Raw genomic sequence first — 21,585 nt, 5'->3', positions numbered from 1 at the left:
CATGGTGACTCCCTTCACGTACTCCCCCTCGCGGGCCTTCGCCCCGAGCCGCAACTTGACTCCCACCAAGTTCGCGGCCACCTCCAAGAACTCTGGCAAGGTGAGTCATGGGAATGGCGGGGCGGGTGGGGTGCATGAGCGGGTTCTCTGCAGGGCGACCGTTGGTCCATGAGCGCATCGCGGAGCCCCGAACCCCCCGCCCTCCTCCCCGCAGTTGGACCGGTTCATCCCCAACCGCACTGCCAGCAACCTCGACATCGCCTCCTATACCGTGGGTGAAGCCGAGAACTACAGCGCGGCCTCCCCCGCCAAGGTGAGGGTGTCCGTTGGTCCGCTCCCGGTCGCGTGCTCCCACAGCGCCCAGGGTCGCGCCAACCCGACTGTGCTCCCTTGCCGATGATGGTGTGCTGCTCCTTGCCGCTCGACCACCGTGCCTCCCAGCCCGTCCGTCCACTGCTCCAGCCCGCGCCTCCGCTCCACCGCCGCAGGAGTACCGCAAGCAGCTGGCCGCCAGCCTGGGCACGGAGCCCTCCTCGCGCGTGCTGGCCTTCAAGCAGAAGGCGCCTGCACCCCCGGAGGGCCACGTGTCCGGCTGCGCGTCGCTGTACGCCGCCGGCGCGGGCGGCGCCAAGCCCCGCCGCGCGGCGCGCGCCGTGCCGCAGCAGCCGGAGCGCATCCTGGACGCGCCCGAGCTGATGGACGACTACTACCTCAACCTGCTGGACTGGGGCTCCTCCAACACCGTGGCGGTGGCCCTGAACCAGAGCGTGTACCTCTGGTCCGCCTCCTCCGGCGCCTGCGAGGAGCTGCTGCGCTGCGGCGAGGGCGACTACGTCTCCAGCGTGGCCTGGGCCGCCGACGGGCGGCACGTGGCGGTCGGCCTCTCCTCCTCCGCCGTCCAGGTGTGGGACGCGGAGCGGCGCCGCCCGCTGCGCGCGCTGGCCGGGCACTCCGCCCGCGTCGGCGCGCTGGCTTGGAACGGGCACACGCTGAGCACCGGCTCGCGCGACGCCAGCATCGCCTGCCACGACGTGCGCGTGCGCGCGGCCACCACGGCCGTGCTGCGCGGCCACGAGGGCGAGGTGTGCGGCCTGCGCTGGTCGCCCTCCGGCGCGCAGCTGGCCTCGGGCGGCAACGACAACGTGCTCAATGTGTGGGACGCCGCGGCGGCGGGCGCGGCCCCGGGCGCTGCGCCCGCGCACCGCCTGACCGCGCACCGCGCGGCGGTCAAGGCGCTGGCCTGGTGCCCCTTCCAGGGCAACCTGCTGGCCAGCGGCGGCGGCACCGCCGACGGCTCCATCAAGTTCTGGAACACGCACACAGGCGCGCTGGTGAACAGCGTGGATACGGGGTCCCAGGTCTGCGCGCTGGCCTGGTCACGGCACGAGCGCGAGATCCTGTCCAGCCACGGCTTCGCCCAGAACCAGCTGTGCCTCTGGAAGTACCCCACCATGGCCAAGGTGGCGGAGATGACGGGGCACACCTCGCGCGTCCTGCACCTCGCCACCTCCCCGGACGGCGCCACCGTTTGCAGCGCGGCCGCGGACGAGACGCTGCGCTTCTGGCGCTGCTTCGGCGACGCCGCGCCCGCCGCACCGGCGGCAGCCAAGGCCACCGCGGGGCTCAGCTCCTCCCTCCTCCGCAGCGTCAACGTGCGCTGAAGGGGTGGTGGGGCAGTGGCCGGGGTTTGGGAGGGGGGGGGGGGCAGCCATGTTCCATCCGCATCCGCTCCTCACCGCAGGTACCCTGGAGCGGGGGGGTGGGTGCATGCATGCATGTGTGAGGCCAGACTTTCACATCGGAGGGGTCGGGAGTGCAGGGTGTTGAACGATTCATCCGTGCCCCAAAGATGAGGCCGTGCCGGGGTTAAAAAAACCACGCACCTGGCCGGCCGGTGGCGCCGAGCTCATCCTCCTGCTGTTTCCTGCATGCCTGTGTCGTCGTTGAGGGGTTCCCGTCCGCGCGCGCGCCCGAAAGGGCCGCCGCGAACCAACGGCGTTCCTCAACGCCCCACTGGTTCTCTGGAAGATGGCACGACCGACGTGGCGGCGCTGGGCTGGCGATGTGTCTGGGCACGGGGCCGTGCCATGCGCAGCTGGTTGGCGGGGCGCGCTGGTGTGGCCACTTCCTAGCTGTGAGCGGACTTCCCACGCGTCGAGCTGTACGTGATCCATCGGCGGGATCCCCTGCGATCACGAACCTTGCTCTGAGGGATCCCTCTCGCTCCCACCCACCCCCCCATCAGCAAAAGCCAGCCAAACAAACCACACCCAGCATCACCTCTGCTTCACCATGGCCAGCATGCGGTCGGCGGGCGTGCCTGCCGCGCAGGCGATGAAGATGTGGCCGAAGCGGGCCTCGTACCGCGCGTTCCAGTCGGCCAGCGCGGCCAGGGTGGCCTCCGCCGCGCCGGCGGCCGAGGACTGCTCGTCGCGGCTCAGGTCAGAGAAGGCGCCAGACCTCTGAGCCAGGCCGCGCCTATCCCCCAGGCGGGGGTGCGCGGCGAAGGCCTCCAGCCAGCCCGTGATGGGGGTCTGTTGAAGGGGAGGGGGGCAGGATGGCCAGAGCCTCAGCATGAGCACATGGGGTGAAGCCCTAGGTGGTCGCATCTCACATCGCCTCCGCACCTCATTCCACCAGGCTGAGCGAGCACCCTCGATGAGCTTTTCCATGCTCTGGAACGGCTGCTTGGCCAGCACCGCGTCTGCCCATGCCCCAGAGTGGCAGCACGTGAGAAGGGTTTCGCGCGATACGGGTATTGCCATTCTGGTCTGTGCACAATCAGACCACGTCGAGGTGATATATCAGTGGCTTACGAGCATGCACAGGTTGCTGCGATGGACAAGAGTACAGGTTGCAACCCTCGCTCGCGCGCGCGATCTCTCGGTGTATCGATTTCATGGGATCTCGTGAGGGGGCATTATACTGGCAACCTCGATGCTTTGCCCATCTGGAAAGGTGGCCATTGTCCTCTACCTCCAGACTTGCATGTAGCTTGTCTCAACCACTGTTCCCAGCAGCAGTATTAAGGGTGAAGTCGTAGTAAGGACGGCATACTGGGGGCACCTGCAGGATGGAAGGTGAATAACCAAGCGTGTGTATCTGAAGTGAGGAGAACCAAACCAATTACACTGCAGCCTGCAAGGCTTCACATGCTTCCAGAACCCCTTAGACTACCCACACTGAGAGGAAATACCCTCCCCTTTCCCTGCCAAGCACTCCTACTCACCCTTTCCCCGGTTCTCAGGGTCAGACTGCTTCCGCACCGGCTGGAGGACACCGACCGGGGGCAGGGCATGATCTGAAGGTCTGTGTCGAAACACTGCCAGATCTCCTCCAGCACATTCCTGTTGCGAGGTCCAGGCATTTAATGAGCAGGTTCGACAGTGGGCAACAGGCTTGGGAGAAAACTTCTGGTCTCAAACAAACAGTCAGCATGGGAGGACGTCTTGCACCCTCAGACGTCAGACCAACAAGATTGCTGGCCCCTCCCCTCACCCCTGCTGGTTGCATCGAAGCACGGGAGCCTCCCCAAAGGCACTGGTCAGGACATCCAGTAAGCGCTGCCGGGGCCCCCCCCCCGCGGTCCGGGGGTTGATGCCCGCATTGAGGAGTGCCTCCTGTGAAGGGCATTGTACATTGCCATACTTGAAAAGACTGGGGCTGCAAGGCTGTTGGTAGGGTTCAAGCCCAGTGGCTGTGACCCAGCCATGCAGATGCAAGCAAAGCACACCAAGGGAGTCTCGCTCCCCACACTCACGTTGATCTCATACTTTGTGTTGAGGTTGACAGCAGCCCCAAAGTACTCGGCCTGGGTTGTCAGGAGGGTGAGCGAGCAAGTCCCGTGCTTGCTCCACTCGTAGGACCAGAACTCCTGGTTTGACCCTGGAAAGGGGGTTTTAAGGGGAGGGCCTCCAAGGACGGCAGCCATGCTTGCAGAGGTACGCCCTTCTGGTGCCTTGATCATCCATGCATACTGCAGGTTGAGTGTACACACGCCCCCTAATACCAAGCCATGAGCCAAAAGTTCAGCGCTAGCTCGAGGCTACCCTGTCCTTCAACCACAGCAAGGCGCAGAAAGCCCGACTTCCCCATACTCTCAGCGCACCTGTGTAGCTGACCCATGTGCATGCCAGTGAGTTGATGAGACTCTGGTTGAGGTTTGTAGTTGCAAAAATGTCGTTGGGGTTGCAGGATTGAGGCGAGTTGCCGGTCTCGTACTGGGGCCAGAGACCATGGATGGTGAAGGCAGCACTGTGCGTTTCAGGGATGAGATGAAAGGAAGGTGAAAGCTAGCTCTTTCAATGCATGTCGAGGGCCAGTAGCGGAGCTCCGTCTCATCCCCTTTCGATCGTGATGTTGTGGAACACGTCTGACCCCATTAATCAGCTGGAAACTCAATAGAAACATGGTATGGATGCCACCTACTCACACGGGAGAGCTGTTGCACCGAGTCTGGCTACAGAAGGCGGGGCCCCACTGCCTGTGGTGGGGGTGAGGATTGCTGGCCTAATGCGCTCTCGTTCACCGCAATGTCGCCTGACTCGTAATCTATTCCGACCAGGAACAACATTACCTGACGAGCAAAAAGAAGTCGAAGCCAGGGTCGGTGTTGCCAGAGATTTCTCTGGTCCCGTAGCCTAGCAACAAGGCGATAGCAAAAATAAGGAAGTGTTTGGGCATGGTGATGAAGGGGTCGCTGTCCTCGTTACATACTCCAGGTATCTAAACTAAAAATATTCCGCTGGTCGTTCGAGGGGGAAAACCCTGCATTCCATAGCTCAGCTGAGCTCTTCGTTCTATCCTAGATCGGTACTCACGTCAACACGCATGGAGCCGGACACTCGCTCCTTGCCAAGCTTCTGAATTCCTTCCTACTAGTCTATGCAGGGCAACACCTGATTATGAAGATCCGACAAATCCTGCATCTCCACGACAATGTGGTGTGCATGCATGGCAGCACCAGGAACTGAGCTGAGCCTGTGCCGTTTGATGCTAGCCACGTATGTAGTGGGTGAGCTTCCCCCATGCAGAGGTCTCATGCTTATGCTGTCGAGACCCTCGGACTGACCCATTTCCCTCAAAGCCCTTCCTTGTGGTATTCCCTTGGGCAGGCAGAAACATACAAGGTTGATCATCGGGGCAAGCTGGATCCAGCCTCTTAGGCATGGGAATGTCAACACACCTGCTGTTAGTCAATTACTTGATGCAATGCACCCTGAACTGTGGTTATTGCAATCGTCAAGGTCTGTTCTCGGAGGAATGGATTATTTCTATCCGCAAGGGTCAAAAGGGGTTCAGTTCAGCTGGTCACGGGTGGTCTACACTTGAGACTGTGTGGGTATGTGCAACCCATCAACAATAAGCATTTGGCGGTCGGGGTTATCCTGGGTGGTCTAATGGAAGCAACTTTGCATCTACAGTTCCTGCATCGAGGGCTCTCAACTCTGCTTTTGGGCAGCTTTGCCATTCCCTCAGACCAGGTCTTGAACGCACTTTGGGGGAATCTGTCAAGGAGGGGTGTTGAGAGCACAGCAATGTGATGGACAATTCTGGGACTCTCACTGTTAACACCCGCTATCCCAAGACAGTCCAGCTCCAGCAGCAGGTTGTTATTTCAGCACAGAGAATGATACCCTCTAATAACTGCCCAGCACCTGCCCACCTTGGCACCCCTTTCGAAGAAGACATAGTCGTCACAAGTGCTGTAAGCTGTGGACGGGGGGCACTCCTGGATCTCCATATCCTCGTTGAGGCACAGCCAGATCTCCTCCAGGATGTCGTTGAAGTCACTGCGTGGGGAGCAGGTGCACAGCACGCAGGGTACTGATGCTGCGATCGTGGATGCCGATGAGGTCCCACCACCACGGTCTCAGCAAAGCCTGCAAGCAAGCTGGATGCATGGCAGCGGCCCATCTTACTTGTTCTCGCCACATTGCAGTACGGGTGCTTCGCCAAATGCATTGGTGAGGGCGGTCTCAATATCAGAACTCTTCACACGGATCTCTTTCTGGAGATCGATTCCAGCAGCCCGCAGCGCTTTCTGCACGGGGATGGGTATGTGTGTGAGAACAGACACATGTGTATGTTGAGGTGCTGTGTTGCTGGGGCACAGGTCTCCGATGACTTATGGTGGACCACCCACAAAGTATGTCCACCTTGGGATGCCAGGGGTCTGACAGCCTTACCTGCCCTCCCTCCCTAACCTCAGTAATGCATTCCCGCCATCCGGCAACTCACATTGATGTCATACTGCTTGTCCACCCTCATCGTCGTCTCAAAGAACTCTGGCTGGCTTGTGATGATGGGCGTGGAGCAGGTCCCATGCTTGTCCCACTAGTGAGCCCAGAAGCCTGAGTTCGCCCCTGGCAATTCGAGGATTTGGTGACCTTGAGACCATTGTAGGTTGCACCCAGAGCCCCATCTCCCAAAGCTGGAATGCACGACTCCTTTGTCTTCTTGCCACTCCGAAGTATCGGCAGCCGTTCACCCCCAAATCTAAGCCAAAATAGCACAGCCTCAGTCCAGCAACATGGTCTGTGTTCGACGCTGGCTGTGGTGCGAGCGTCAAGCGCACCTGCGTAGCTTGGCCAGTTGCAGTCCATGGCCCTAGTGAGATTCTTTTCCAGCATGGGCAGGGAGAAGGGATCCGCGCAGTCGCAGAACTGGGGGTAACTGCCATTATTGTAGTTGGGCCACAGACCATGGATGGTGAAGGTCTCACTGTGTAGTGGATCGGATGGAGGGGTGGCTGGGCGCCCGGCGGTAGCAGGTGGACAGAATATTTGGATTTCCCGCCAACACAGACTTGACGGCAGCCTTCCGACGAGAAACCCAAATCCCGTCCGACCCCGCGAGATGTCGCCGTCACTCAATGAAAGCTTGGGATGAAACTTACTAGGCTTCAGTTGTACAGTTCCCGCCAAAGATTCTGGCGGGCTTGTGATGATGGGCGTGGAGCAGGTCCCATGCTTGTCCCACTCGTGAGCCCAGAAGCCTGAGTTCGCCCCTGCCAATTCGAGGATTTGGTGACCTTGAGGACATTGTAGGTTAGCACCCAGAGCATCATCTCCTCAAGCTGGAATGCACGACTCCTTTGTCTTCTTGCCACTCCGAAGTATCGGCAGCCGTTCACCCCCAAATCTAAGCCAAAATAGCACAGCCTCAGTCCAGCAACATGGTCTTTGTTCGACGCTGGCTGTGGTGCGAGCGTCAAGCGCACCTGCGTAGCTAGGCCAGTTGCAGTCCACGGCCCTAGTGAGATTCTTTTACAGCATGGGCAGGGAGAAGGGATCCGCGCAGTCGCAGAACTGGGGGTGACTGCCATTATTGTAGTTGGGCCACAGACCGTGGATGGTAAAGGTCTCACTGTGTAGTGGAGCGGATGGAGGGGTGGCTGGGCGCCCGGCGGTAGCAGGTGGACAGAGTATTTGGATTTCCCGCCAACACAGACTTGACGGCAGCCTTCCGACGAGAAACCCAAATCCCGTCCGACCCCGCGAGATGTCGCCGTCACTCAATGAAAGCTTGGGATGAAACTTACTAGGCTTCATTTGTACAGTTCCCGCCAAAATAGCAGAAGGCGGGTCCCCATTGCCTGCGCGTCGGAAGAGGTTCGGGTTTGGCTCCATCCGTGCCTCCGGCACTAAAGGTGTGCGAATGGCAGGGACCACTACAGGGATGCATCACCTGACGAGAATGAAGAAGTCCATCCCTGGTTCGGAAATGTTCTCGAAGCCCTGGGTGGCTTGACCATGGGCCAGCATGGCCAGGCCGAGGAACAATACCAATCTCATCGTGGACGAGGAGGGTGCCCGCTGTGCCTGCGAACCCATCTCGCAGAACAACAAGTGCAACACTAAAAACCTTTGGAGGCCACAAGCAGCAACAACCCCAAGATATGTTGACTTCCCAGATGGCTCTCCTCTCCAGATGCCAATGGAGGCGAGCGGTACAGAATATTCAGGGCCGCCGGAAGCTGCGCGGTTGCGCGGATTCATGGAGGGGCGAATCTGCAGCATCTTCACCAACTCTGTGAAACGCCAAAGAGTCGATTTGAGATCGTACAGTATCTTTGTGTGGCCTATCAGAGAGACGTGGTGAGCCTGCTCTCCATGCCTCCGCACGATGCTGTTTGTGTTTGCCAGTGTTGTTGCCCTCGACGCGCGTCCCAGAGCATGCAGACGGAAGAGGCCATACCCCTTAGGATGCGACTACGCGACGTGGCAACACCCCGAGTCGTGTCAGTGGTGGGAGCGATTGGTCTGATGGATGTGCTATGCCGCGATAGTGTCGCGTAGTTATGGTGGGAATCTCATGATCCCGTCGATCTCGCACGATTGCAGCGGAAGCTCTCCACCACCATTTCTCAAACACGAGGCGAGTTGCATTTCCGTCAATGCGCCCGGATATCGGATGCTGCGCCTCCTTGTCCTATGGCGGGACACGAGGACTCGGCTGCAGACTGTTCGCACACTTTGTTGGACAGACTACGGGTGCGAGCCAGGAGTAGACACGCAAGCTCACGAGGTCATGCCCCGTTTCCATTACGTGTCCCTCACATTCAGAACCAACGCAGCAGACGGGAAACACCATCCAGAAAACTTTGCAATGGCGCCCCTGTATTCCTGCCTCTTGGGTGCAACGTGTCTTTCCCCCCAAGCCGACCCGTCTCTGTGCGGACGAGCACTTGCCCCCTTTCCCCTCGCCATCACAATAGTGTCGCGTAGTTATGGTAGGAATCTCATGATCCCGTCGATCTCGCACGATTGCAACGGAAGCTCTCCACCACCATTTCTCAAACACGAGGCGAGTTGCATTTCCGTCAATGCGCCCGGATATCGGATGCTGCGCCTCCTTGTCCTATGACGGGACACGAGGACTCAGCTGCAGACTGTTCGCACACTTTGTTGGACAGATTACGGGTGCGAGCCAGGAGTAGACACGCAAGGTCACGAGGTCATGCCCCGTTTCGATTACGTGTCCCTCACATTCAGAGCCAACGCAGCAGACGGGAAACACCATCCAGAAAAGTCTGCAAGGGCGCCCCTGTATTCCTGCCTCTTGGGTGCAACGTGTCTTTCCCCCCAAGCCGACCCGTCTCTGTGCGGACGAGCACTTGCGCCTTTTCCCCTCGCCATCGTTGTTGGAAGGCAGGGCGAAGACAAATTATGTCGACGCCGCTGCTTTTGCCCCCCGCGCAGCCAACTTGGCCTCCTGATGCGAGTTGCCGGTCTCGTAATGGTGTCAGAGGCCATTGATGGTGAACACAGCACTTCATCTTTCGAAAGGAGGAAAAGAGAGGACAGTGAAAGTGGCCATTCGCGCCCCAAGTCGAGGGACAGAAACCGCGCACCGCTCGAATGCTGTGCCCCCTCGATGGTAAAGATGTTGAATTCTTTGCATCCCAGCAGTTAGCTTGGTTATGCTCAGCATTGGACATGAACGATATTCTGTCATACGAAGGAGCTGATGCATCGTGTCTGACTGCGGAGTAAGGGGTTTTAGCCCACATGGTAAGTATCTAGACATCTACCTCTAGACATAAGCAGGGTATTACCAAGACTCACATACCTGACACAAAGAGCTTGTCAATGTTAAGCTACAGAGCGAAGCACTGAGGCCACGCTCGCAAGTCTATATTGTTGAGACCTGTAGACTCTTGCATCACATTGATGATAATCATTTGAGGTGTGTCAACTCTGCAAACGAAGTGGTACAAAGCCAGACCGTTTGTAAAAATGGCGTAGAAATCCCATATGTGTATGCACTCAGCCCCATCTGGTATACTAATCTCTTCATTGGGCTGATGCAGTTCACCCAAAAGTGTATGAATTACAATCATCTCGGATCTCCTCCTGGAGGGACGGGGGGCAATCAGATCCACAAGGGTTAAAAAGGTTCTAGTCCAGCTAAATGCAAAAATTGGGAATCATGTGGGTATGTGCAAGCCTTAAGAAACATGCATTAAGGAAACAGGCACCCTTAGTACTTACAAATCTGACAGTCTGCATCCCTTAATCCGACATACAAGGCCCTCGTTTCTGCTGTGTGCTTCTTTAGGGCAAGTATCGGCGACAGCTGGGGAATTTCTGTGGGTGCGAGGTGTTAAGAGCAAATGGAATCGGTGCACACGATTGGAATCTCAGAGTCAGTCATCTGACAAGGCAGTCTCATTCCCTCCCATATGACTCAAAACCCCAAACAGAACAGCAGAACAGCACAAGTTCTGAGAACGGCACCCTCGTCCTGGTAGTATAGCATCAGCCCACCTCATCGCCGCTTTCGAAGTACACCCAATCTCCACATGTGCTCGACGCCGTTTTACCAGGGCAGGACCTGACCGTGTAGTCCTTATTGAAGCACAGCCAGATCTCCACTAAGATGTTCCTATTAATGAGCGGAGACATAATGACCCAGCATTGAATCTTTTGGCAGAACAAATGCAGAGTCCAGATTCCCTAGATCACCAAATTAGGAACGGCTCCACCCTGATCTAGTTTGGCATGCCTCCGGGACTTCTCACCTGTTCTTTCTGCATTTAAGGGTCGGAGCTACTCCAAAAGCAGCGGTGAGAGCCTCCACGATATCCGACTTCTTCACGCTGTTGTCAGTCTGAGGATCGATTTCAGCATTCGACAGGGCAGTCTGTGCAAGGATGGGTTTTTGTGTGAGAAGAGACGGATGCTGTAAGGGAGGGTGCTCTGTTGCACTGGAGGCTGAACGCTCAACCTGAATCTCTCAGTTGCTGCCCGCTGTATAAAACCAGGGTCTGATATTCCCACATGCCCTCCCGCCATCTCTCCCATACCGCAAACGTATTTGTGCCCATCAACTCACGCTAATATCATACTTCTCGTCCAGCTCCAGTGTCTTGTCAAAATACTCCTTCTGGGTTCGAAGGACATCGGTGGAGCAAGTCCCATGCTTCTCCCATTGATAATTCCAGAACTTTGCATTTGCTCCTGAGGATTGCAAGAGACAGAAAGACACCTTGCGATGTCGCAGTCTGATATATGAGGTGCATCTAACATTGCAGCAAAGTTGCATTGCGCTGATAATGCTTAGTCTCGCGTACATCATGGAGGTGTTTGCAAGCATGGCATCACATAACATGCGGTTTACTAACCAATCCCCAAAGGCTGGATTTTGTCTCGACCCGTCTTCGAATGTTGAACTTGGTGCCGAACTCACCCTTGTAGCTGATCCAGTTGCATGCCATGGAGTCTGTGACGTTTTTTCCAAGTTTGGCTGCCGAGAAGATGTTGGAGCAGTTGCAATACTCCGGGAACCCACCGCCCTCATAGTTTGGCCACAGACCATGTAAGGTGAAGGCCTCACTGCGAGGAGATTGTTTTAGGAATGGGTTAGTGCACCGCGACGCAGGATCTATGGAAGAAATCGAACTCCCCCGCGACCCAGATTCAACGGCATGAACTGGCAGCCACCAGCCTTGGAGTGCATCATCCTTCGTGTCCCGAGATCTCAAAAGGGTCGTTAGAAAAATGAGGATGTGACTTACTAGGCATCTCTCGTGCACTGATCCACCTGACAGAAGTTAGGTCCCCATTGCCTGCGCGAGAAATCAACCTTAAGTAATCTCGGCTCCATCTATACCATCGGCGATGAGCAGGTATGTGGCATGTGACAATGCAAACCGAGCTCACCTGTTTAGGATGAAAAAATCGAAGCCTGGATCATTTTTCTTCTTGCAAGCTCTGGCAGCGCAGGCATGGAGCACGAGGGTTAAGCCAAGAACGATCAGCAACCTCATCGCAAAGTCACCAAGCTGTCTGCCGAGACTATGAACCCAATCCGCACAGGTCTGGATGCAATGGACACAGCTGCTTTGGGTTTTGAGTATCAATGTTTCGATACTATCTTGTTATCTAGGGTGATTCTGTTCTCTAGATGCCTTTTATGGTGAGTCGTGCCGGATATTTAGTAGCCACCTGAAGCTGCGCAGATGCGCGTTGACAGCGTGGATTCGTGGAGGAGCATCTGCGGCAGATTCATGCAACGTCGTTAGAGCAGTACAGTCGACTCAAGATCGTAAAACGCCAGCGCATGGTCCGTCAGACCGACTTCGCGAGCCAGACCTCTGTGAGTCAGCAAGGAGATGATGATGTCTGCCTGTGCTTGCGCACTCGGCGCTCGTACCCGAGCATGAAGACGAAAGGTAATTTCTCATGCCACCGCATCATATGTGCGCGGTAAAGGCCCCATTAGGATTCATTATCAAGCGCATGGACCGGTGGGTGTGACCTGCCATACATGCGGGACGAAATGTTCCGTGGGGAGTTTCAGGATGACGTCGATTGCTTGCAAGATCCGCACGGTACGAATGAAAGCGGCGTACAGCCAATAGCCAAGGAGAAGGGTTCGCGAAAAGACGAATGCATCTCTGCGAAGCAAACACATTGTCGAGGCTGTACCTCCATGCCCACCGGAAGAACACGGGGAGTCGAGCGGAGATACCTCGCAAGCTTTTGGGAATGCAGTACAGATGCGAAGCAGCATTTAGAGTGGGCTTCACAGGGTCGTGCTGGATTCACGTTATGTGCTCCTGCACCTGGTACTTACAGACAACGCAGCCGCTGCAGATCACCAGCCATCAAAATTTGCAAAGCCACCCCCTGTCTTCTGCTTTTTAGGTGCAGCTGTGCCCCCGCCCCGAGCCGGGCCGGCCGGGGCAGTCAAGTATTTGCCCACCCCGCCTTCGCCATCGTCGGCAGATGGCAGGGCGAAGAAGGGCTGTATCGGTGCCGCTGATTCTGTCTCCCGTGCAGCCTCTTTGGCTTCCTGGAGGGGTACAGGGCAGTGTGTGGGAGTGATTGGAGTGAGGCTCGGCCTTGTCAGCCAGCCAGATGCAGGGCAGGCGCACTTGATGCCAATGCAGTACCTGCTCAATACTCACGGTAGCGCTCTTGGCGGCGGCAGCCTTTGCATCCTCCTCCAGCAACTCCTTGTAGGGATTGACGAACACAGATGCTCCCGTGATCGTGATGGGCTGCGCAAGTTGCATGGATGTGATCGATGAACATGGATGGCCTGAGAATTGATTGGCAAACATGCAGAATGTGATCCTCCATCTGTCCCGAGTGGCCCCTCGCCGGTCCTGACCATCACTCCCCACACCCCTCGCGTGCCCACCTGGAGGGGCCGGTCCTCGTCGTCGACGGGCACCTTCTCCATGAGCGTCAAGGTCTCAAAGCCTGTGGGCCGGGATGCGGATCACGGTGACTCCACCTCCACTGAGACCAACTGATAACACATGGTATTAGCAACACCCACGCACAGCTCTTCTGCACACCCCATGCTCCTCCTGTCACCTCCGACTACCCTCCCGAACACGGTGTGCTTGTAGTCCAGGTGGTGCGCCGACTTGTACAGGATGAAGAACTGGCTGCCGTTGGTCCCTGGCCCGGAGTTTGCCATGGACAGCACGCCCCGCCCGCTGTGCAGCAGCGCCGAGGTCAGCTCATCCTGCGAGTGTGGGGTAATGGCAGGTGTGGCGGGGCGCAGGCACCGGGCATTGAATGGCACCTTGATGAAACATGCCACGGTGCGTTGCAGTCTAGCGACGCCCCGTCCTTGCCATCCGTGGCCGTCTGAGCAGACCAGGGCGTATTCACCTTGAACTTTCCGCCAAACACCGACTCGCCGCCCTTGCCAGTCCCGGTGGGGTCCCCACCCTGATTTGCAGTGGGTGTGTTGTGAATCATTACCATGGAAAGAATTCGTTGTGCTGCATCCTAGCAGGTCTACATGAGCAGGATCTAGGCCGGGTACAACCTGGTATCTCGTAAGACGGCCAGAGTTTCTGCACGCACATCCCGTCCGGTGCCCTGAAGTACGACCATCCCCAGCCAAAGCACAGAAAGTCTCGACCTCTGCCCCGCCTTCCAGGAACCCACCTGGATCATGAAGTTCTTAATGGATCGGTGGAAGGCCGTGCCCGTGTAGTAGCCCCCCTCCAGGAGGGCAAAGAAGTTCTCGCAGGTCTTGGGCGCCAGGTCAGCATGCAGCTCCAGGTTCAGGTCGCCCAGGCTGGTGTGCAGCCTCATGTACCTGCTCGGGGCGCATGTGGGCGCTGTCAATCCCTGCATCGAGACCCATGCCGTGGCGCGAGCGATGTGCCGATCAGCGTGTCACATACAGATGGGCCCGGCGGTCCTCGTGGTCATGAGCAGGCTGCTTGACCCACGTGCATGTGCCCATGACCGCTGCCCGGGGCCTCCTCTCCCTCGCAAAGTCCCAGAACGAACACCGACTGCAAGGCTCACCCCTTCTTCGTCGGCTTCAGCTCTATCAGCTCCATGGTGCGCTCGTTGCGGGTGACTGCGGCGAGAATGGGCGGCGGAGGTTATCGTTTGCTTCCAGCCCCGGGAGGGCGCATGGCATGTGGGATCAGCGCCTCACAGGTCGGCGCCCATGCCCACTGCCTAGCCGCAACCCATGCCACCCACCTGGCGTCATGGCGGTGGAGGTGAAGGCGCGTGAGGCGGCCCCCGTCGTGCTGTGCCCCACCACGAACTTGGCAGAGTAGGGCTTGGGCAGGGGCCGGCCGGCGCTGGCATCGAATGCAGGGGCCTGAGCAGGGGTAAGGGGAATTGTGAGTCGGCTTGGACAGTGCCTTACACCCAAAAGGTCACAGGGCTGTGTGTCCTCGCTTTCACCTCCCCCGTAGATAGCAAAGAGAGCGCCGGAAAGCCCGCTCTGCTCACGCGCCCTCCCTTACTGCCCAGCCAGGCACATGCTCGCGCACCTGGCCGGCCTGGCCCGAGGTGGAAGGCGCGGAAGGGGCGGGCTCGTCGGTGTTCCACGTGCTGGCGCCCGGCCTGAAGGACACATTGAGCTCGGCGCGCGGAGCCGACCTGGGGCAGGCGCGGAATGGGAGGTGGTGGGAACCAGCCCGGCCTCGCATGTGCGTGCGGGAGTATTCATGCCCGACTGAACACAGGTTCACAGGCGCATGCATCGCGAGTAACAGTACTCGGACGGTAACACCTCCTTGACCGTCTGGTCCATGGTTTCCCATGATGATCATGTGCAGTGGCTACACTTGCCTGAGGCGCGGGTCGGTCCCCCCTGGCTGTGTTGGGACCGCGGTGTTGGAGGCGTCCCCCTTCCCCGTGGCAGCCTGCAGGGCCTTGGCCAGCAGTCGCTCAGCCTCAGCCTTCCTGTGCAGTTTGGGTGAAGAGGACTGGGGTTCTCTACCAAATCAAACCAGCCATGTGGCCCAAGCCCCCATCTACGTGGCCCCCTCCCCCCCGATTCCCAGTCTCAGCACAGCCAACCAGTCAAGGTACCTGCCGCCGCCTCCTGCCTCAAACACGAGCTCGGCCTCCTTGGTGTTCAAGCTGGAAAGCACGCGTTGCGTGTCCTCATCCACCGCTCGAATGCCGTTCATCGGCTGGGCCTGCGGGGAGAGTGTGACCCGGGTCGACTTTCAAACATTGCACACTTGTCTCAAGCAGTGCACAGTCTCCTTGGATTGGGTTGCGGCTGTCTTCCTTCATCCAAAATCCTCCACACCTCTCGTGCCGCCCTCTCCTCTGCGCTCTCCACTGTCAGCTCCTTCTTCACATGGTCAAACTCGGCCAGATTCTTCCCGGAAAGATTCAGTGGATCCTGCACTGGCAGGGAGCAACTGGAGTTTGCACAGCTGGAAGCAGAAGGAATCGAAGGCAAATGAGCATGTAGGACGTGGGGCAGCATCAGGAAGTCTGGTGTCCCCATACCATCTCACTCTCCAATCAGGGTGCCTTGGGGTCAACTCAGTGCTGTGATGGAAAGCAACCTTGCAAGACAAGTCCTCAGCCCCACCAACTTGCCTGAATCTGGATAATGTCTTTTCGTGTGAAGGGCTCATCGGTGAGCAGGTCCCGCAGGTTCTTGGTCTTCAGGTTCAGCTCTTGCACAGCCTGCAGGGGCAATTCCCAGGGAGTGTGTGGTCTTGGAGGCTTTCACACCGTTTACCTCAATGAGTCTGGCGACATTCATACAGCTTCTCAGTGCTGGCACGCAAGAAAGTTGCTGCAAGACACCAACCCCATCATTGCCTCCACAGCGAGCGCCCTTCCCCCCGCATGCACACCTCGTGGCAGTAGACATTGCCGCTCGTGCGGATGGCCACAATGTGCGTGTGCGGCGTGAAAACCTTGCCCAGGGTTGGGCAGGCGTACTCTCCATCCGTGTTCTTGTGCCAGTGCAGCCTGAGGGAGAACCGGGAGCAGTGAGGGCAGCAATGAGGCCAGCAAGCTCCTGGCGTATCCGTCCCGCTGCACACCCTCGCACACCGAGCTTTCCTGCAGAGCCAATTTGTACCCCAACCTTGGCCATTAACCCCTGGCCCACTTCAACCCCCCACCTGATCAGATCCTTGAGTTCAAGGGGCTCCCCAGTGACAGGGTGCTTGTGGAACTTCTGGATGTATGGCACTGCATGCACGATGTCGAAGACTGTGCCATCGGCTGTGCACACCGCGTCCTCAAAGGGCTGGAAAGAGATCGCGCAGCAGTGGAAGGGCAAGCTCTTGAAAGGGACCCCCCTTGGGCCAGCCTTGTGCCCGCCCCATTCCTCCTTCCACTCAGTGGCAGTGAGGTAGGCCCGATCCTGTTCCGTGTTTACGATAGATTCGGGCTTTTGGCTTTTGAAAGGAGGACTCGGGACAACCTTTCAGTCAGCCATGCAAATACACCAACACAAGTGCTCAGTTACCTCGCACCTTTGCGGCACGCTTCTTCCCCATCCAGAGGAGATTTTCGGTCTATTTCTTGTCTGAATATCCTCGGTTCATACGACGGTGAGTCAACTACCCTGTTGATCACTTCCTCTTCAGAAAGTCCAGCGCAGCATCCTCCGTAGCAGGCGACCACACTCCCTCGAGTACCGGGCGAACCAGAAGGCAGCGTATCGCATCAGGTATCTGGTGAGATTATAATACGTGCGAATTAGTGCGATTCTCGCTTCCCCGATGGCGAAGCAGTTGCATTTCGATCTCCGCGCGCGCCCAGTCCAGCACCTGGATTCTGATAGAAAGGGCGACCTCAGTAAGTGGGGGAGTCCCCGGGTCGTACGCACCCGCCCCACGAGCAGCCATGCTGGGCCTGGCAGTAAAGCGCCAGGAATGCCGGGCACTGCCCTTTCACATCTCACGGTGTGCCATATCCTTGTCCAGGGTGAGTTCCAGGGGAGCACTCGGATGGCCAGGGGAACAGGGTACCCGCTGCCGGCGCCAGCCCCGTGAGCTGGTCCACCGAGCCCAGGCCGGATCGCTGGCGCGGTGTGCTGGCCGGCAGCGGGGCGGAGCACCAATATGAGGCTGCCATGCACTCTGAGACGCTCCCGATTCGGGATGTGCGCGCTGGCGAACACACCTCCGTCCGAAACGCCCGTCCGTAGGTTGAGTGTGGCAACCCGCCGGCCTGCAGAATGTCTGCTGTCCGCCGGAAGATCGTAAAGGAGCGCGGCTCGGAGCCCAATGAGCTGGAGGAGAGCGTCGCCCAGGTCTGAGGGGTCGGGTGCAGTGGCGGGAGGGTCCTTTGGAGCGGGTGGGATCGATGTGGGGATGCGTGGGATGGGATGCGTGGGGGCCCGCAGGAGATGCCGAAGAGCGGGGCGCGAGGAATGGGAGGGAGCGGGGTTGCCACAGGGGCTGTGGAGGAGTTGGAGAGGGGGCTGGCCAAATACAATCCAGGGCGGGCCTCAGCCACGTGCCACCACACTCTGCACCGCCATCCTCCCCGGGGCCTGGGTGCCTGTCCCTCTGGTCATGCCCTGGTATGAAAGGCTCACTTGCAGCGCTTCATGCCTCCCACCCCCCCTTTCTCCCCGCCCAGGCCCTGTTCGACCTGGAGGCCACCAACGCTGAGCTGAAGTCCGACCTGCGCGACCTGTACATCTCCGGCGCGGAGGAGGTTGACGTGTCGGCGTCCCGCAAGGCCCTGCTCATCCGCGTGCCCTTCCGCCTGCTCAAGCCCTTCCACAAGATCCAGCAGCGCCTGGTCCGCGAATTGGAGAAGAAGTTCTCCGGCAAGGACGTGGTGCTGGTGGGCGTGCGGCGCATCCTGCCCCCCGCGCGCCACGCGCGCCAGAGCGCGCGGCCGCGCTCCCGCACCCTGACCGCGGTGCACGACGCCTGGCTGGGCGACCTGGTGTACCCCACCGAGATCTCCGGCAAGCGCATCCGGTACCGCGTGGACGGCTCCAAGGTGCTCAAGGTCATCCTGGACCCCGTGGACCGCGCCAACATCGAGTACAAGGTGGAGAGCTTCGCGGGCGTGTACAAGAAGCTGACGGGGCAGGACGTGGCGTTCGAGTTCGCGCCCTCCGAGAAGGCCGACCAGGCGTGAGGGGCCGATGCCCGCGTGTAACCCCTGCTGCATCCAAAGTCTTTGGGCTTGAAGGGTGGAGGGGGGGGGGGGCGTTTGTGTGGGAGGGAGAGGGTGAGACGAGGAGGGGAGGATGTGAGGAGGGTAGGGGGAAGCGGCAACCAATGAGGAGTGGGGTGCGGAGGGAGGGTGGAGGGCGAGGCATGTGAGGACAGAGGGTGGAGGGCAAGAGGGGTGAGTTGTGCGGGCGGCCCTCGTTGCAGAGCGATGAATTCTTGGCAGGTGTGGGTGGGCGTGATGGCTCCAGCAGCCCAGTGGGGCTATGCTTCTCAGACTGATTGTCTGGCGGGAGCGAGAGCAAGGGGCGGGTGGGGCAGAGGCTCGACTTCCACAGGGATGGGTGCCCCGACTTGGAGGTGATCTTGTCGGCAAGAAGTGGGGGGGTGCGCGGGCATCGCAGCACATCCGAACATTCACAGCACATACCCCATCCTCGGTGCATTCCGCCAGGATCTCGCACGGCAGTAACTTGGTTCTCATGTCGATATCAGTGGGAGGAGAGTGAGCATCTCCGCACGCACCTGCACGCCGAAATGGGAAGGGCAGGAGGGTGCCACTTCCTTCCCCTCCTCATCGCGCTCGTGGGCCTCCTAACCGCTTCCCTAGGTCAATGTGCGCCAGTCTGGACGACTGAAGCCACTACTCAGCGAAACGCCAGTGACTGCGAAAACTTCAGCAGCGGCAGCGTGGACTTCTCGGGGGGAAACCTGACATTCTCTACACACCCGCAGGGTAAGACACCGTGCTGAGTCAAGGAGTAGGAGTATCTGCTCAAACAGTGCATGTCCTAGGAGTACGAGTAGATTTTGTGTCCACCGACGCTCACATCTTCTCTCTGCGCAGGGGGAGCGGCATGGGGATCCTACATTCCAGGTCGCCACACAGATTCCAACTTTGGGCAGCTCACGATCACGACCTCTGGGCTGTACAGCGACAGCGAGCAGGTGTACGCAGGTGCGGTGTGCATGCTGTCAACGGGAGTGGGCAAGGTGGATAGCTTCGCTGTTCTGTATTCTCCCGAGGCAGGCGTTGTCATCGACACTCCCCCACCCCCATCCAATGAAGTACAGCGGGATTCCTTGAGGGATACTTGACGGCCCAGGAGATCAGAGACAACTGGCACAACATGCACACCTACTTTGTGGAGGTCATGAACGCCTCTGTGCAGGAACCCATGCGCTGGTGAGCAGCAGTCTATTCTGTTGATGAAGCGAAAATCGCTATCTATGGATGAGGGTGTCCTTCCCGCAGTATCAGAGCTTGAAGGGGTGTGATTTTTCTTAGTGCGTTTCGAAGCAAGCTTTAAAGACAAATTCGTACCCACACATGCATTGTCTCTCCACAACAACTCCAGGATTGAGAAACAGGATTCCTGGCTACGGGGCGAATGCTCACAGCAGGCCTCCCGGCCTGCAGCCGACACTGCCGAAGCCAGGTTCTGGTCAGCCACCTGCCTGGCTGTGAGACAGTTTGATGGACTCAAGCACGGGTACTGGGCTGCAAACGGTGGCCCGGGCCCTGGAAAGTATGGCCCCATGTCTGACTGGGACTTCCTGTTCCTCGAATCGAATGGTGAGCCCCGGGACTGTGGCGGGAGGATGGCAATGCATGCGTAGCCTGCCATGCACACGGTGCATGAAGCCCGCTCCAGCTGCTATCGGCCAGCTGCAGCGCACATGTTAGGGTTTACCATCCCAGAAAGTACGCCATGGTCTACCTCCCATTCTCCTCGACACAGCTGACTTGTACGATATCATCGACTGGATGGACCCCAGCCAGCGGCCTTCCTGGTCTGAGGGCGCCAGCTCCGACCCACATGAGGACGAGGCAGGGCAAAAGGGCATGGGAAGGCGACACAGGCGTGACTCTGTGCGTGCGTCCAAGCCTGCATCACAGGCTGCAGCCGAGCGACTATTCAACCAGGTTTGAGTTGCAGGCTCAGAGTTGTGTCTTCTTGTGTGGCACCGGGTCCTGAGGACGTGAGTCTGAAAAAGATATGGAGCAGGCAGTCATATCATCATGAGATGCATGCCAGGCCTGCCTGGAGGCGTCGTGGTGGCAGCAAATTTGCCGGCATTGTGCCAGCCATGTCCTCACCCCAACCATCACCCTCTCTGCCTGTTGTGGTGCAGCTGGCCACGACGGGAAAGTGCTCGGCCCTGATCAAGCTGGCGCCAGACCTCTCCGAAATCTACTTTGGGCACTCCACGTGGGACACATATACGTAGGCAATGGGCTGGAATGGGCAGGCTTGCGGACTGGCCTGCCAGGGTGTGCGCCAGAGACATCGTGTGTCCTACCCCGATGCAGCCAGGTCCCCTCTGTGCACCCATGTGCCACCTGACCCACCTCCCGCCGCCCCCCCATCCGCGCATAGTGCAATGCTGCGCATCTACAAGCACTACAACTTCAACCTGACCGAGCTCCGCCCTGCTGCCGATCGGATGTCCTTCTCCAGCTACCCTGGGGAGCTGTTCTCGGACGACGACTTTTACCTCCTCAGCTCAGGGCTGGTGATGCTGCAGGTGGGAAGATGGGATTTTCTGGGGAGTGGGGTGGCTTGGCGGGGCAGTGGCAAGGTGCGGTTTGCCTGGCACAGCGTACTGGCAGGTTTCTCGGTTTCCCATGGCGAGGAGTGATAGCTGCCATCCTTGTGAAGAGTGGGAAGGTCGGAGACATAGGACACCACTTTGCAAGATGCTCGCCTGCTTCCAGCCGTCACCAGGTTCCCCTCCACCCGGGTTTCCCGCCCTCCCTCAGACCACGAACAAGATCTTCAACGACGAGCTTTTCGAGCTCTTGAGCCCGAGCACCGTGCTGAGCTGGCAGCGCATCCGCGCCGCCAACTGGCTGGCGAGCAGCGGCGAGGTGCGGCGCGGGGCTACCCTCCCCGACGTTGCTGTCCTATGTTCTCTCCTGCCCTCTCTCATGCGGCCCGCCCACGCTCTCCAAGCCTCCCACCCTCCAGGAGTGGGCCGCCCACCTGGCCCGCCACAACAGCGGCACCTACAACAACCAGTACATGGTGGTGGACCTGGCCAGGTTCAAGGCCGGCCAGGTCCTCATGCCTGGCCTGCTGGTGGTGGTGGAGCAGATCCCTGGCCTGGTGGAAAGCGCGGACGAGACCGACATCCTGGCGGGCGGGCACTGGGCCTCCTACAAGGTGCCCTTCTTCCCCAGAGTGAGTCGA

General features: G+C 58.8%; 5 protein-coding genes across 5 annotated transcripts in view; 2 read left to right on the top strand and 3 right to left on the bottom strand.

Annotated features, from left to right (window-relative positions):
• Window position 1: 1 nt before the first annotated feature.
• On the top strand, window positions 2-1,661 carry F751_5700 (Cell division cycle protein 20-like protein; the record flags this gene model as incomplete). Its single annotated transcript, XM_011401742.1, has 5 exons — window positions 2-100; window positions 215-313; window positions 489-584; window positions 666-1,151; window positions 1,233-1,661. 5 exons carry the CDS (start codon window positions 2-4, stop codon window positions 1,659-1,661), a joined length of 1,209 nt encoding a protein of 402 aa, XP_011400044.1.
• A 615-nt stretch (window positions 1,662-2,276) lies between these two features.
• F751_5699 (Uric acid degradation bifunctional protein TTL) lies at window positions 2,277-6,632 on the bottom strand (the record flags this gene model as incomplete). The annotated part of the gene is made up of 7 exons (XM_011401741.1): window positions 2,277-2,534; window positions 2,628-2,704; window positions 5,497-5,507; window positions 5,658-5,792; window positions 5,922-6,043; window positions 6,241-6,287; window positions 6,578-6,632. 7 exons carry the CDS (start codon window positions 6,630-6,632, stop codon window positions 2,277-2,279), a joined length of 705 nt encoding a protein of 234 aa, XP_011400043.1.
• A 1,053-nt stretch (window positions 6,633-7,685) lies between these two features.
• On the bottom strand, window positions 7,686-8,021 carry F751_5698 (hypothetical protein; the record flags this gene model as incomplete). Its single annotated transcript, XM_011401740.1, has 1 exon — window positions 7,686-8,021. The coding sequence occupies one exon, from the start codon at window positions 8,019-8,021 to the stop codon at window positions 7,686-7,688; it is 336 nt and encodes a 111-aa protein (XP_011400042.1).
• A 2,500-nt stretch (window positions 8,022-10,521) lies between these two features.
• F751_5697 (Peptidyl-prolyl cis-trans isomerase-like 2) lies at window positions 10,522-16,753 on the bottom strand (the record flags this gene model as incomplete). Its single annotated transcript, XM_011401739.1, has 21 exons — window positions 10,522-10,647; window positions 10,840-10,964; window positions 11,194-11,339; window positions 11,667-11,715; window positions 11,952-12,000; window positions 12,712-12,801; window positions 12,902-13,009; window positions 13,153-13,214; window positions 13,332-13,485; window positions 13,635-13,694; window positions 13,917-14,070; window positions 14,286-14,340; window positions 14,469-14,592; window positions 14,768-14,876; window positions 15,063-15,182; window positions 15,312-15,421; window positions 15,538-15,638; window positions 15,833-15,926; window positions 16,100-16,217; window positions 16,373-16,617; window positions 16,730-16,753. 21 exons carry the CDS (start codon window positions 16,751-16,753, stop codon window positions 10,522-10,524), a joined length of 2,223 nt encoding a protein of 740 aa, XP_011400041.1.
• A 683-nt stretch (window positions 16,754-17,436) lies between these two features.
• F751_5696 (Phospholipase B-like 1) overlaps window positions 17,437-21,585 on the top strand; it is a gene marked incomplete at both ends in the record, with an annotated part of 6,431 nt that continues 2,282 nt past the window's right edge. The window contains 11 exons of the mRNA XM_011401738.1: window positions 17,437-17,511; window positions 17,844-18,352; window positions 19,054-19,127; window positions 19,239-19,349; window positions 19,466-19,577; window positions 19,750-19,967; window positions 20,134-20,264; window positions 20,528-20,619; window positions 20,773-20,920; window positions 21,156-21,263; window positions 21,364-21,576. Of these exons, the coding sequence (XP_011400040.1) occupies window positions 17,437-17,511; window positions 17,844-18,352; window positions 19,054-19,127; window positions 19,239-19,349; window positions 19,466-19,577; window positions 19,750-19,967; window positions 20,134-20,264; window positions 20,528-20,619; window positions 20,773-20,920; window positions 21,156-21,263; window positions 21,364-21,576 (1,791 nt within the window). The remainder of the gene's footprint in view (window positions 17,512-17,843; window positions 18,353-19,053; window positions 19,128-19,238; window positions 19,350-19,465; window positions 19,578-19,749; window positions 19,968-20,133; window positions 20,265-20,527; window positions 20,620-20,772; window positions 20,921-21,155; window positions 21,264-21,363; window positions 21,577-21,585) is intronic.

The sequence above is a fragment of the Auxenochlorella protothecoides genome (genome assembly GCF_000733215.1).
Source record: "Auxenochlorella protothecoides strain 0710 unplaced genomic scaffold scaffold67, whole genome shotgun sequence".
NCBI classification, from domain to species: domain Eukaryota; kingdom Viridiplantae; phylum Chlorophyta; class Trebouxiophyceae; order Chlorellales; family Chlorellaceae; genus Auxenochlorella; species Auxenochlorella protothecoides.
This window is presented reverse-complemented; position numbering and strand designations above follow the sequence as displayed.